Below are 13,470 nucleotides of genomic sequence, written 5' to 3'. Positions count from 1 at the left end.
AACCGAAGACATCCAAACGTTACCACGAAATCTGTTGTTACCACCTCTACCACCACATAACCACCGTAGCCACAGTTACTACACAATATCTAACTCACAGTTTAGGTTGTTTCGGCACACTGCCATTCACGATACTTGTTACTATATGTGGTGCTGGCATATAGACTTATAGAGTAATAATGTAAATTGGCTCAGATGCATCACCGCCTATAAAAATGATTAACTGATAATATGGGCCAACAAACAACCAAATAAGAAAATTAAACAAACACTATTAGACGTCAAACCCTTGACTACAGTTTGTAAACTTTCAACAATCCACTGGGAATCCAATTACAAAAAATAATCCAAGAAAATAGACTTAGAAAATCATTAAGAAAAAGGAGTCACACCACGTTTCATAAATTGAAACCTATATTAAATCTGAAGCACATTTATATCCAAAAACCAAAAAGGTAACTACAGTTGACAATTCAAAAGAGTAAATTTGATAGTAAATTTTAAAGTTATGAGCCACTTTCAATTTGATTTTTATTTATTTAGTGTTTTTTTTGGGTTGACTAAATTAACCGTCAATCACATGTTCCTCAAAACTTTTGAAAGTACCCAAGCTACCTTAACATTAGCAAAGTTACATGTTTGTAGCATCTGCAATCACATATTTACTTCATACCCCAACTTTTGAGAAATGAATAGCTAAAGATCATGATTGTACATCTGTTGTAGATCCGAATCTTCCTCTGTTACAACCCGCAAGTACAAACCAGCCCGAAAGGACCGAAACTACTGCAAATTCCATTTGCAACTTCAAAATGGACTTCAAGTGCTGCACTTTTGACCAAAACAATTGCAAGACTCGACTTTAAGTTGTCCTTCCGTTGGAAATATAATTTGAATTCCAATTGGTCTGCAGCTTTATTTAAATTGTAATCTTGACCAATACTAATAATATAATAACATGAATCAATTGCATGAAAAATAATCATCAATGAATTACTATTGCTGAATATAAGCAAGACCCTCGCTTACCTCCATGCTCCATATGTTCTGATAATTTGTGCTAGGTGAAATACAAATTCCGAGTTTAGGGATCGAACAATTCCTAATTCACTACCCAAAAATCATCATCCTAATTCACCAGTTTACAATCCTTAAATTAGACAACAAGAAAGGAGTGAAGGATCGTTGGAAGTTGGTAGCATGCGGTGGCGCAAAGGCGAAGCTCGGCTTTAAGTTGCGTGTGACATTCGGCGATGTTGTGTCTGTGGAACCGGCTTTTCAGAGGGAAGATGAGAACGGTGAGGCGGTGGAGACTACGTAGAAAGGACAGTCAGACCTACCAAACAGAAGGGTGTACAAAATTTGTTGCACAATGTGCAAACTTAGTAGCATAACAAAGTTGCTATATATATATATATATATATATATATATATATATATATATATATATATGACAAAATGGCAAAAGACGTCCTTTATGTTTGCACGGTTTTTCAATTGACATCCTTTGGCAAACTTAATGACAGAATACATCATTTATATTTGAAAACTCTATCACGTTTTGTCCTTTGACCCTAACCCAATTAAGTATTTTCGTTAAACCTGGTCGTGTGCAAGGTACATTTGGGTAATTTTGTGACTTTACATATCTATTTTTGTGACTTTACATATCTATTGTGACTTTACACGAACCACCACCACCACCATCACTTGCCGCTGCCATCACCACCCAAAATTCAAACTAGCAGCACCACCTACGCGAACCAAAATTTTAATTAGATTTTTAACAAATTTCTGTATTAAACCATCATTAATCCCAATATCACCAATCTGGCCAATCTGGTTCTGATTATAGTTCTTAGGGAACCACATTTTCCAATCAAATTTAAACCATTAAAATGAAAGAAAAACGAACCATAGTTGTTGGGCTTACCAGCGTCGGAGTGGATGAACTCGTCGCCGACCGAATGTGGAAGTTCCGGCGATCTTTTTTTATGAGGAGCAGGAGGTGCTCCGGTGACCCTCGGTTTCCCAGTGACACACCTTGTAGCAGCACCGAGTTTTCGGTGAAGGGATGGTGACTATTACGGTTTTGGTAGCAACTGATGGGTCATTGTGCTCCGAAAAGGTGGATGACGATGGACACGGGACTGCAAATGATTTTGATTTTTGTTAACTGATTGATATAGAAAAATTAGGGTTTGCAACTACACTACATATAATTGAGAATCAATAAGGGATTTGGGTTTACAACCAGTGAAACGCTTTAGGGTTTGGGTTTGGATCTTTGGTGACCTCCCAAATCTCTGTTCAATGTCAACCATCTGTTGCCGGTGGAAATTGGTGGTCGCAATACCAGGTGATGGGTGGTGATGTCGGCGGAAAGTGATGGTCCTAGTGGAAAAAGTGATGGTGCTGGCGGTGGCATGTGGTGGCTAGTGATGGTTGGTTGGTTGGTGATGATGGTAAGTCTGAATGTATAAGAGAGAGAGAGAGAGAGAGAGAAAAGGGGGGTGGATGGAGAAAGAGATTAAAATGTTATTTAATAAATAGATATGTAAAGTCACAAAGATACCCTCATGTGCCTTGCACATGACCAGGTTTAACGAAAATACTTAACTGGGTTAGGGTTAAAGGACAAAACATGATACAGTTTTCAAATATAAAGGATGTTTTATGTCATTAAGTTTGTCAAATGATGTCAATTGAAAAACCGTGCAAACATAAAAGACGTCTTTTGTCATTTTGTATATATATATATATATATATATAATGGATGGAGAGAATCTTAAATATTGTTAGGAGACATGGCCAGCCAACATGATTATCCTTTAAAGGTAAAGGGCCAAAGGCCAATGTTGTCTTTCACTCTTTCAGGAGTTTGTATCCTTGAATTCCACCCAAAATCAAAAAGTTCCTTGCTTAAGACTTTTCCTTTTTCTTCTTTTATTCATATATTATGAATATGAATTATGATATAAATACTTATTTTTTCTTTCAGTATAAACTTTTTATCACAATCCTATCAATAGAAAGAATAATAAACAAATTAATATATAGATAAACTATTAATAACTTAAACTTATCATTATCATTAAGGTCCTAATTAATTACTAGGTGATTGTCTGTGACATGAACGATAGGTGATTGTTTGTGACAAACACGCAATATTGTTGCAATTTGTTGTTGGCGGCAGGGGTTTGGTTTATTCATTGCAAAGAACGCTTCCGGACATATGTAACTTCATTTATATTTAAAATTTGATAAACAAATTCTTAAGCAATATAATTACATTCATTCTAATATATATAAATAACACATTAACACCCTCTCTCATGTGCATGAAGTAACTATGAATTATGACCACCAACACCCTAACTTTTTAATAAAACATCAAACATGTCATGTCCAAAAGAGACATGATTATAAACTTCATATTTCATTTTGTCCTAAAACATAACCACCAACATAAATTAAAACATGAAGTGTAGCAACACCTATATTTAAACTTCCAGCCCCCACCCCTACTTTCTTCTTTCACTTTCTCTTCTTCCATGGCAGCAGCAGCTTTCTACTAAATGCCTTTGATCTCTCATCTCCCATGTGTCCAACTACCTCCATTACTCCTTAAGTTCCAATTTTATCTTTTACACACACACACCCAATTAATTCTCCACAACCATATCTTCATTCTTTACACCTTTTTTTCAAACTCATGTTTAAAGTTCAATCTTTTATTTATATAGTTATCCAACTTCAAGATTCTTGAATAGATTTATTATCATTTTCCAAATGTTCTTTCACATACTCTTTCTTTCATGTGTTTTCTTGATCACAAAAACCCATGAATTACAAACCACCCAATCACTAATTCTACTCCAATTAAGAAAGCATTTGGAGTACCCAATTCAATTAACAAATTGGGAAAATTTCAATGGTGATTTATGTAACATCTCTCAAAATATTTATGTAACCATCAAATGTGAAGATGACTACATTACTGAACTCAAGATCATGGGAGATAAGCTTCCAAAGGTCAGTTCTTTTCATGGGGTTGCAATTCAAAACCAAACATTATCCGAATCTTTCTCCATGGATTCCTTAATTGTTACATTAACAAGATTGACTTCACTTAAGGTTCTTAGCTTAGTCTCCTTAGGAATATGGGGGCAACTTCCTGACAAAATCCATAGACTAAATTCACTTGAATTGTTGGACATGAGTTCAAATTTCATGTTCGGTTCGGTCCCGAATGGGATTTCAAGATTACAAAAGCTCCATACTTTAACATTAGATGGAAACTTCTTTAATGAATCTTTACCTGATCATTTCTTTGATTCATTATCCAACCTCACCATTTTAAGCTTAAAGAACAACAAATTAACGGGTCATTTCCCTTATTCGATTTCCAAAATCGTAACACTCACAGACGTCGTTTTATCTCACAATCAACTCTCTGGAAAATTACCTGATTTATCCGCTTTATATAATCTAAAGTTACTAGACTTAAGAGAAAACCATCTAGATTCTGAACCACCATTATTACCTAAATCAGTTACCACAGTTCTTTTAAGCAATAACTCGTTTTCGGGTCAAATTCCCGAACAATTTGGTCAACTTGACCAGCTTCATCACTTAGACATTTCATCCAACGCCTTGCGAGGAACACCTCCAGCCGCATTATTCGTGCTACCAAACATAGCTTACCTGAATCTAGCATCCAATATGTTAAGTGGGTCACTTCCTAACACAATCAAATGTGGAAACAAACTCGGGTTTGTCGATATTTCTAGTAACCAGTTAACGGGTCGGCTTCCGTCTTGTTTAGACACGGTTTCTAGTAACAAACGGGTTGTGAAGTTTACTGGGAATTGCTTGCTTGTTGGTCAAGGAAACAGTAAAGAGTCTGACTGTAAAGATGGGAGTGTGATCAAGAAACCATATTGGGGGAAAGCTTTGTGGGTTTTGATTGTTGTCATTTGTTCGGTTATATGTTCGGTATCGTTTGCGATTGTTGTAGTAATAATCTTTCGTAAACGACGTCGTCGTTCACGAGAGACGGTCCCTCTACAGCACACGATTCTGAAAGTTAGCGAGAACAGGGCACCAATGGAGATCGCTTCTGACGCAAGTAAGTCGCACTTGAACTTTGTTTTACACTTGTAATACACTACCATGTTATATGCAACTAACTATAGGAGACAATCTTGACCCGAAAGCTTCCAAATGGGTCAGGTTGGGTTACTTTTAAAATTGTATGCATTGGTTTGGGTAAAGATATTTTAACTAAAAGGGTCAGAATGTGTTTGTTGATATTTCACCTTGTTATTTTTGGGTTAAAGCGGGTTGACAACTTTAAAGAAATGGATCGTGTGTCAGTGTCTTAAGGAAATGGGATAGGTTTCAAATCGGAACGGATTCGGTTCGGATTTCAGTTCAGATTGGGTTTTCTAGCCAACACGAGTTTCCGCACAGAACGGGCTTCAGGTAGGGACGAGTTTTAGCACGGGATGGGTTTCAGAACAGGTTTGGTTGAATTGAGATTCTGACGGTAACGGTTTTGGCACGAAATGGGTTTCGGATCGGTTATCGGTTAAGAACGGGTTTCGGTCCGGCACGAGTTTCCACACGGGACGAGTTTCGGCACGACATGGGTTTCGGATCGCAACAGGTTCAGCTCAAATCGGGTTTAGGGACGGAATGGGTTTCGGATCAAAACGGGTTCGGTTCTGATAGGCTTTGGTTAGTAACGATTCCGTGCCGTCACGCATTTCGGCACGGGACGGTTTTCAGATGGGAACGGGCTCGGTTCTGATAGGCTTTGGTTCGTAACGATTCCGAGCCGTCACGGATTTCGGCACGGGACGGTTTTCAGATGGGAACGGGTTCGGTTCGAACCGGGTTTCGGGCTGGCACGAGTTTCCGCACCCGTTCCGATACGAACCTGTTCCTATCTGAAAAGCATGCTTGCTTGAAACCTGGCCTGAAAGAAACCCGTTCTGACGTGAAACCCGCTCTAACCCGAAACCTGTTCCAATCAAATGCGCCCCGAACCAAAGGTATATTAATGATATTAACGAGGAAATCATGTTTTTAGCACTGAAATATAAAATAATAAAAACAAAAAAATGAAAACCAACCAACGCGTTTCAACCCGAATCCCATTCCAACCCGGACCCTTTCTGGCCCAAACCCTATTAGACCCGGATCTGTTACAATCCTGACCCGTTCCGACCCGACCCAAAATAACTCTTTTTTTAATTTGACCTGTTTGGACCCAACCCATTCCGACCATAACCCGTTATGACCCGACCCGATTGCCAGTCCTACAACTAACTCTTTTAACGGTGCATTTCAGCTTCTCTTTACTCTTGGGGCTAAAACCGAACCAACGGTTTTTGGGTTTCTGAAAACTTTAGGTTTCAGTTTTCATAATGAGTTCGATCTGTTTTCGGTTTTACCATTTGGCTTTAAATATTTCGGCTGAAAAAAATGGTCTAAAATAATGAAGTTGAGCCTTAAACTTTGGGACTAAAATCTTTTTTGTTAGTAAATGATTAATTGATTATTAGACATATGTATTTAAAACTTTAGAGCTACACTATTTATCAAGTTTTACATCTCACTTAAAATTGGTTTTTTGGTTTGTTTCGGTTACAATCAGTTCGTTTTAGATTTTGGTTGATGGGAAAAACGAAACCGAACCGAAAAATCAGTTCTTGAAAAAAACATAAAGCTTAAATGTCGGTTTTTTGGTTGTATTCAGTTATTTCGGTTATATTGTTTATTCTGTTTTGTGCTCCCCCTAATATTGTCTCAGGGATTGTATCTGAAGCATCAGAACCGGGAACCCAAGTTTTGACATCATGTAGAGTGTTTTCGATAGAAAGTTTAGCCGAGGCCACGTGCAACTTCGATCAATCGACGTTTTTGGGTTAAGGGTTTATTGGGAAGGTATTAGTAATATTAGAATATATTTTCAACTCTTAAAAACATGCATGATGAGTTTCCTTGTTTTTGCAGGTTTACAAGGGGAGATTAGAAAACGGAAGCTATGTTGCTATACGGTCGCTCTCCTTGTTCAAAAGATACTCCAAACGGAACCTGAAAGTCCGGTTGGATTTGATTTCAAAGCTTCAACATCCGCATCTCGTTAGCTTTGCATTGATGATGGTGGAGTAGAGGATTCTACTTCTAGCAAAATCTTTCTAGTGTACGAATACATATCTAACGGAAATTTTCGAGCTTTTCTCTCAGGTTGTCGTTAACAATAACCGCATTGATCATACAAATCACCAGTCACCCAAATCGTTTCTTGTTTCTAACTTAACAAGAATGATATGTTATGCAGATAATGGTCCGGAAAGAGTGCTTAAGTGGGCCGACCGATTAGCAGTTTTGATAGGAGTTGCAAAAGCGGTACACTTTCTGCATTCAGGAGTGATCCCAGCTTCTTCTAGCAACCGTTTAAAGACGAACAACATACTGCTTGATGATTATCGGATCGCAAAGCTGAGTGATTATGGAATGTCTGTGATCACAGAAGAACTAGATAAACTTGAGGTGTGATTCTCTTGCAATCTTGATGATTATCGGATTGCAAAGCTGAGCGAATATGAGCATGAAGCTTTTGATTCTAAATATTTTTGTTATTTAATGATTAGCTGCTTATTAGACATTCGGGTATACATTTTGTTCCACACCATTACGCGCGTACTTAGTCATTGTTTTTCTAATGTAGGCAAAGGGAGATGGAGCATGGTAAGGAACTCCTTTTAAAGATTTACCACAGTCACCGACCACAATCAACCACCAAATATGCAAGCTCTATATTTGCATCTTAACACGAAATTGTGTGTTGCAGGCGTTTAAAGAAGTTAGCAGACGACGTATATGATTTCGGATTCATTTTGCTCGAAGCACTCGTGGGGCCGATAGTAAGCGGAAAAGGCGAAGACTTTTTGCTCAATGAAATGGTACGTTAGCCATAGCGATCAAAAACAATTTGGAGGGTATTGGTTTGAGTTTAATGTATAAATGTTCTTTTGAATATGAACAGAGCTCTTTTGGAAGCCAAGACGGGAGACAACGCATTGTGGATCCGGTTGTGTTGACGACGTGCTCTCAAGAGTCTTTATCGATTGTGATATCGATCACAAACAAATGCATATCGCCGGAACCAGCCAATCGGCCGTCCTTTGAGGATGTGTTGTGGAACTTGCAGTATGCAGCTCAAGTACAAACCGCAACTGATCTTGACTTGAAATCGGAAAGTGCTTCACAGTGTTAATTGTTAACCGTTTCACTTCATATTCCACAATTAATTCTTATTTTAGGTTGATCGAGACAATGTTTTTCATGCATTTTATTTATTTATTTATTTATTTTATAATTTGGTATTTCTATAATTATGGGTTCATACATATGTAAAAACTTACCTAAACAAAAAATGGTCCAAATTAACTTAAAAGGTGAAACAAATGAGAATGAAATTCATATAATAATGGTTTATAAATAAATGTGTGTGAGTAAAAAGAAGGGGAATTGATACGAACCCTAGAAACCACCGTACGTCTTTTGGTGATAGAATTCCGATTAATCTTCCTGATCGGTGAAGACGTTTGTTTAACAAATGACAGATTTCAGGATTTTGCCAATTTGTTCTAAGTGTCTCTACTCATCTTTGTTGCTTACAATCAACGTAGAATATAGTTATAGACGAAGCACAATCATCAAATCAGAGTGGCGCAGCGGAAGCGTAGTGGGCCCATAACCGACAGGTCCCAGGATCGAAACCTGGCTCTGATATTATGAGTGGCTTCGGCTTACATTTATTTCATTAACGATATGGTGTCATTTTGAGATTGAAATGACAACAAGACCTGTTATGGGCTAAACTAGAATTTTTCTTCAATTTAGGAAGTCAACTATCCCGACATTACCTTGTAATTTAATTCGGACATGACATATTTTTAAACGAATCAGATATGGCAACTTAGTTTATTGTGTTGTGTACGGATCAAGCCAAAAATTTGCCACTTTTAATAGATCTACATGTGACATTATTATGTTTTTTTTCACTTTCGAAAGCAAACTTACCCTACCACAACGACACAATCCAAGATGAATCCAATATGATAAGAAAAATTATTTGTATGTTATTTGATTAACCAATTAGTTACTTTGGTTATTTATACTCAAGATTCCCTCGCAAGTAAATGAATCCTTGAAGAAAATAAGGAGAAAACCTTTATAGGATGTGAACGAGGAGAAGTCTAAAATTCACTGGATTGCACGGGAAAAAAGGTAGCGACTCGAAGGATATGGACAGGCTAGATAGCAGTTCCCTTAAAAACAACCAACCTTGTTTTACTTACTAAATGGTGGTGACGATTTAAGATCGACGATCAAGTTTGTGTTGAAACATGATATATGCATTTCATAACAACTCAAGGTTGTGTTACTCAATACCTTCTGCAACATGTTTCTCTAGCACTTGGAAGAACATCACAAGAATTAATTTGGATTTGGCTTAATCAAATATTGACATCCTAGATGAAGTGGGAACTGGGGACAAGATCAAATTCTAGTTAGATTGTTGATTGGATCAGAATCCTTTAGATGAACATTTCCGAACACTCTTTGAATTAGAGTTAAGGAAGTCGTGTATGATAGCTAACATACACCAAATGATCAACTACGCAATTCAACTTTCAGCAAAATTAAGTAAGTCGTGTATGAAGATTACCCATCTTAACATCTTCTTTCTTCTCAGCAACACTTGTAACTTTCCTTTTACTCCCAATAATTAGTACTCCGAGTACTCCGAGTACACCCAACTCTCCAGTCGGCCGCCTAGGGTCCGCCTAACGACTTTGCCAAATTTGATATATATAAAAGAAAAAAAGTATAATTTTAACTATAATTGTTTTTCTTTTATATATCAAAATTTGTAACATATAAAATAAAAAAATAATAAATAAAATATAATAAATTTAAAGGAGCCCGGCTCGACGAGCTCGAACTCGATAAAGAAAACGAGTCGAGCTTGAGCAAGGTCGATTAAGTTCGAGCACACTCTGACTCGACTCGACTCGTTTACAACCCTACTATTAAGACTGTGTAGTCAAAACTAAGCAACCCCTCGCTCTCTCTATCTCTCTCCCAAAACGCCGTTCTCCACACATTAATTATGTACACTACGGGCGGTCTAATTTCCGAATAACCACCCTAGGTAACAAATCCACTAAACCTCTTATATGTGAAATTTGTCAAAGTTTACTTTCTTTCAGGGTTGCAAATCCACATATATACCTGAGAGTATAACTACTGAAATCTATATTAAAGGAATGACGTCTATTACAAGTCTAATCCATTTTTCTTCTTTTATGTTGTATCTTTAATATTTATTTCAATAGCAGTATCTATCTAGATTAGTTTCATTGTATTTATCTACTTTTATAAATAGTCTTTAAATATCCGGATCCGATGATGTCATGGAGGTCGTTGGAGAATCACAACATATAGCTGTTTAGATTGAACCACTCACATGGCATTGCTTGCACTCGCTCACATCATCACATGTCTCAATTCTCATTGATTTTTTCTTTAATTACAACATTCCACCCTTGATTATCTTTTCCTTGTTATTTTATTTATATAGCGTTGGCTGTTACAAAAGCTATCTATTATATTGTTTTATTATATTAAATTATAAATGTTGAAACATGATACACACAGAAGGTAAAACAGAAAATGAATTTCAAAAATAAAACTAGGAACCATTAACATGTGTTTATGCTAACTTTGTAATGAATGAAGATGTCATATGTACAAAGTAAACAAAAAACTTTTTTTATATTACTAATTATATAAAAATGTACTAAGCATATATAAGAATTTAATATTTTATATAATTAATAATATTTTCGTCTTATTCAGTACAACTTTGACAATCATTGGATACACATGTTATGATCAATATTTATAAACTAACAAACTTCTAAATGTAGGCAATATTTAGTAATATCATTTTTTTATTATAACTTTGAACCTAAATTAATTAATTCAACTATTTTTATTCACAATAACTAAATGTATAACAACAATAACAGTAATAATTTGGGGTTGTAATTTTCTTTTGCATATATAATTTAAAATTAAAATTAAAATTTTATTTATTTAACAAACTAAAAGATAAAAGATAGAATTGGAGATGGAAAATATCTAGGAATGTCAATTTCAAGGTAAAGAACAAAAACAGGAAAAAGTTATAAATCCACATGAATGACATGGGGACCAACTCAAGGTGCTCTTGGTTTAATCATCTTCATCTTATCTTTACTCTTGCTCTTCAATTCCCCTGACAACTAACTAACTTTTGTGGGTGAGTTTGATCAGAAAGGAACAAACAGTTGTCGTTTATCAGATCATCATGGGTAGTTGTGTTTCAACTCAACAGCGGTCTTCTGCAATGAAAGTACAAGTTGTTAACATCGATAAACCTCCCGCCGATCTTGCTTCAAAACGTCCACGCTCTCCTGCCAAATCACTCCCGTCTTCTTTTCGAGATAATTATAGTATGATCATTTCTACTCTATGATCTCTAATATTCTTTATTGTTGCATGACTTTTTGTTTATTATATAGTTAGTTTATTTAGTTTGTTTTTCAATTTCATGAGTTCAGTTGATTCATTGTCTGAGGGTCAGGTTAATTTATAATGATGTTTAGACTTTAGTTTCTATCTTGGAAGCTTATGATATAAATCGAGTTTGCTTCGTTAGAATTCGATATAATTTAAGAAAATTGCAATCCGATTACTAATCATTTACTTGTTTGGTTTGTAAATTTGTTGGAATTAAAATCTAAAGACAAAAATGAAATGGTTGGCTGCACAATAAATTGGAATGAATTCTCTTAACAACATTGATTTCAAATAGTGAAAAAAAAACAATTCAAATGAATGAACTAATTTTTTTACCCCTAAATATATATCTTTTAATCTAAACATTAACCAAGGCTAAGGTCTGTCTTATACAGTTATACTTGCATCTTTGTGACTTGAAATTATTGTTTCATTGCAGGTAGTAAAGAGGAGACATTTTTTGATTCACATGCATGGTTAGATTCAGATTGTGATGATGATTTCATGAGTGTTAATGGTGGTAAGATACATTTAATCACAATTTGTGTTATTAATTTCATCACTTAACTAGTGGTCGATATATCATGTGTAGAATTTACTCCATCAAGAGGCAGTACACCGGTCCACCATAACTTCTCTTCTGGCAACAACAAACCCCATTCTGCTGTTTTTCCATGTCCACCATCTCCAAGTGGATCAGAAAAGAAAATTAGACTTTCGGATCTTTTTAAAGATAGCCTAAGAGCTGGTAATTATGAATTTGAAAACGAACAAGACGGTGAACAGGTGCAAAAGGGGGCGAACTTGAAAGCGGAAAGCCCACTTGTACAGGACACCGAAGTGGTGACAAACAATGGTCATGGATTGAAGATAAAGAGGGAAAGGTTTGGGCGTTGTTTTCCGGCTTTACTTTCTAGTCGTAGTTCATCAACAAATGGAAGGAAGATGATGAGTCCATGCCTTGGCGCCTAGAGCTTAAACACAACCCTATTGTGGGATGAGGAACTAGCCATGAGACACTTGATCTAATATGTATAGTTAAAATAAGAGGAAATTAATCATGAAAATAGCTACTTCCGGATGTGTGTAATACTTCTATAGTCATGTTAAAAAACAATGAAATCTATAGCCATGTGATAACCAAACCCTTCATCTCTCAAACTTTAATCTCGTAAAATACATATATGTTTATGTCCCGTGTGAATAAATATTATAATCTCTAAGTCATGCACGAATCTAGTGTCAAGTACTAGCTTCATTCGTGAATTATATTTTTTATGGTAAAAATACACGTCCTTTACATTGTTCATATCTGTTAGAATTTGAAGCACTTTTTGTTCTAACTATTGTTTTTCAAATTTTCATAACGTATTATTCACATATAAATAAATGATTTAACAGGACTTTGTCTTTTATCAACTCTAATCATCAATATGTGATCATTGTAGTTAAGATCCTATTTACAAATTTTTAAAAGAAATTTAGAAAAGTAAATTTTCAACCAATGTAAGTTACTACTACAGAAATAATTATTTACATGATTTTAATTACAAAGAAGGGTTTTCATCAGGGATGAAACCATAGGCCCATAGGGTGGTCGGGGGATCCGTTGACCTTCAAGAATAAAGATCACCTAATATCATCTTACGCATATTGGGCTTCTTTTTTTCTTCTTTCTTTTTTTTTTGTTAATTGTTAAGTACAGGCCCAATATTTAACGAAATGGGTCACTCAGTAAATTACATAATTCTAATCCTTTTAATACCGATTAGTAAAAAGTTATAAGATGTAGCCGGTATTGTGTTCGTAGCATATTGATTGTTA

General features: G+C 35.7%; 1 protein-coding gene and 1 pseudogene across 3 annotated transcripts; both read left to right on the top strand.

The window, feature by feature from the left end:
- Positions 1-3,230: 3,230 nt before the first annotated feature.
- Positions 3,231-8,311, top strand: LOC143564798 (putative inactive leucine-rich repeat receptor-like protein kinase At3g03770; annotated as a pseudogene). The gene is made up of 6 exons (XR_013140935.1): positions 3,231-5,131; positions 6,821-6,954; positions 7,024-7,257; positions 7,352-7,609; positions 7,882-7,976; positions 8,060-8,311. The product of XR_013140935.1 is annotated as a putative inactive leucine-rich repeat receptor-like protein kinase At3g03770 (transcript).
- Positions 8,312-11,305: 2,994 nt separating this feature from the next.
- LOC143564795 (uncharacterized protein At3g27210-like) lies at positions 11,306-12,907 on the top strand. Of its 2 annotated transcripts, XM_077051968.1 has the most exons (4): positions 11,316-11,382; positions 11,415-11,579; positions 12,086-12,166; positions 12,239-12,907. In XM_077051968.1, exons 2-4 carry the CDS (start codon positions 11,435-11,437, stop codon positions 12,616-12,618), a joined length of 606 nt encoding a protein of 201 aa, XP_076908083.1. In that variant the 5' UTR covers positions 11,316-11,382; positions 11,415-11,434; the 3' UTR covers positions 12,619-12,907. The 2 variants fall into 2 exon arrangements, with proteins under 2 accessions (XP_076908082.1, XP_076908083.1); XM_077051967.1 differs by having other exon boundaries at positions 11,306-11,579.
- The last annotated feature ends 563 nt before the right edge of the window (positions 12,908-13,470 follow it).

Source organism: Bidens hawaiensis, unplaced genomic scaffold (genome assembly GCF_021521415.1).
Source record: "Bidens hawaiensis isolate Kalapana, Puna unplaced genomic scaffold, B.hawaiensis_p1.1 tig00022165_1, whole genome shotgun sequence".
NCBI classification, from domain to species: Eukaryota; Viridiplantae; Streptophyta; class Magnoliopsida; order Asterales; family Asteraceae; genus Bidens; species Bidens hawaiensis.
This window is presented reverse-complemented; position numbering and strand designations above follow the sequence as displayed.

Coding starts and splice junctions, on each gene's coding strand:
- LOC143564795 (XM_077051967.1), top strand. CDS start 11,435: ATGGGTAGTTGTGTTTCAACTCAACAGCGGTCTTCTGCAATGAAAGTA. Junction 11,580..12,085: donor TTCTTTTCGAGATAATTATA/GTATGATCATTT, acceptor GTTTCATTGCAG/GTAGTAAAGAGGAGACATTT. Junction 12,167..12,238: donor TTTCATGAGTGTTAATGGTG/GTAAGATACATT, acceptor TATCATGTGTAG/AATTTACTCCATCAAGAGGC.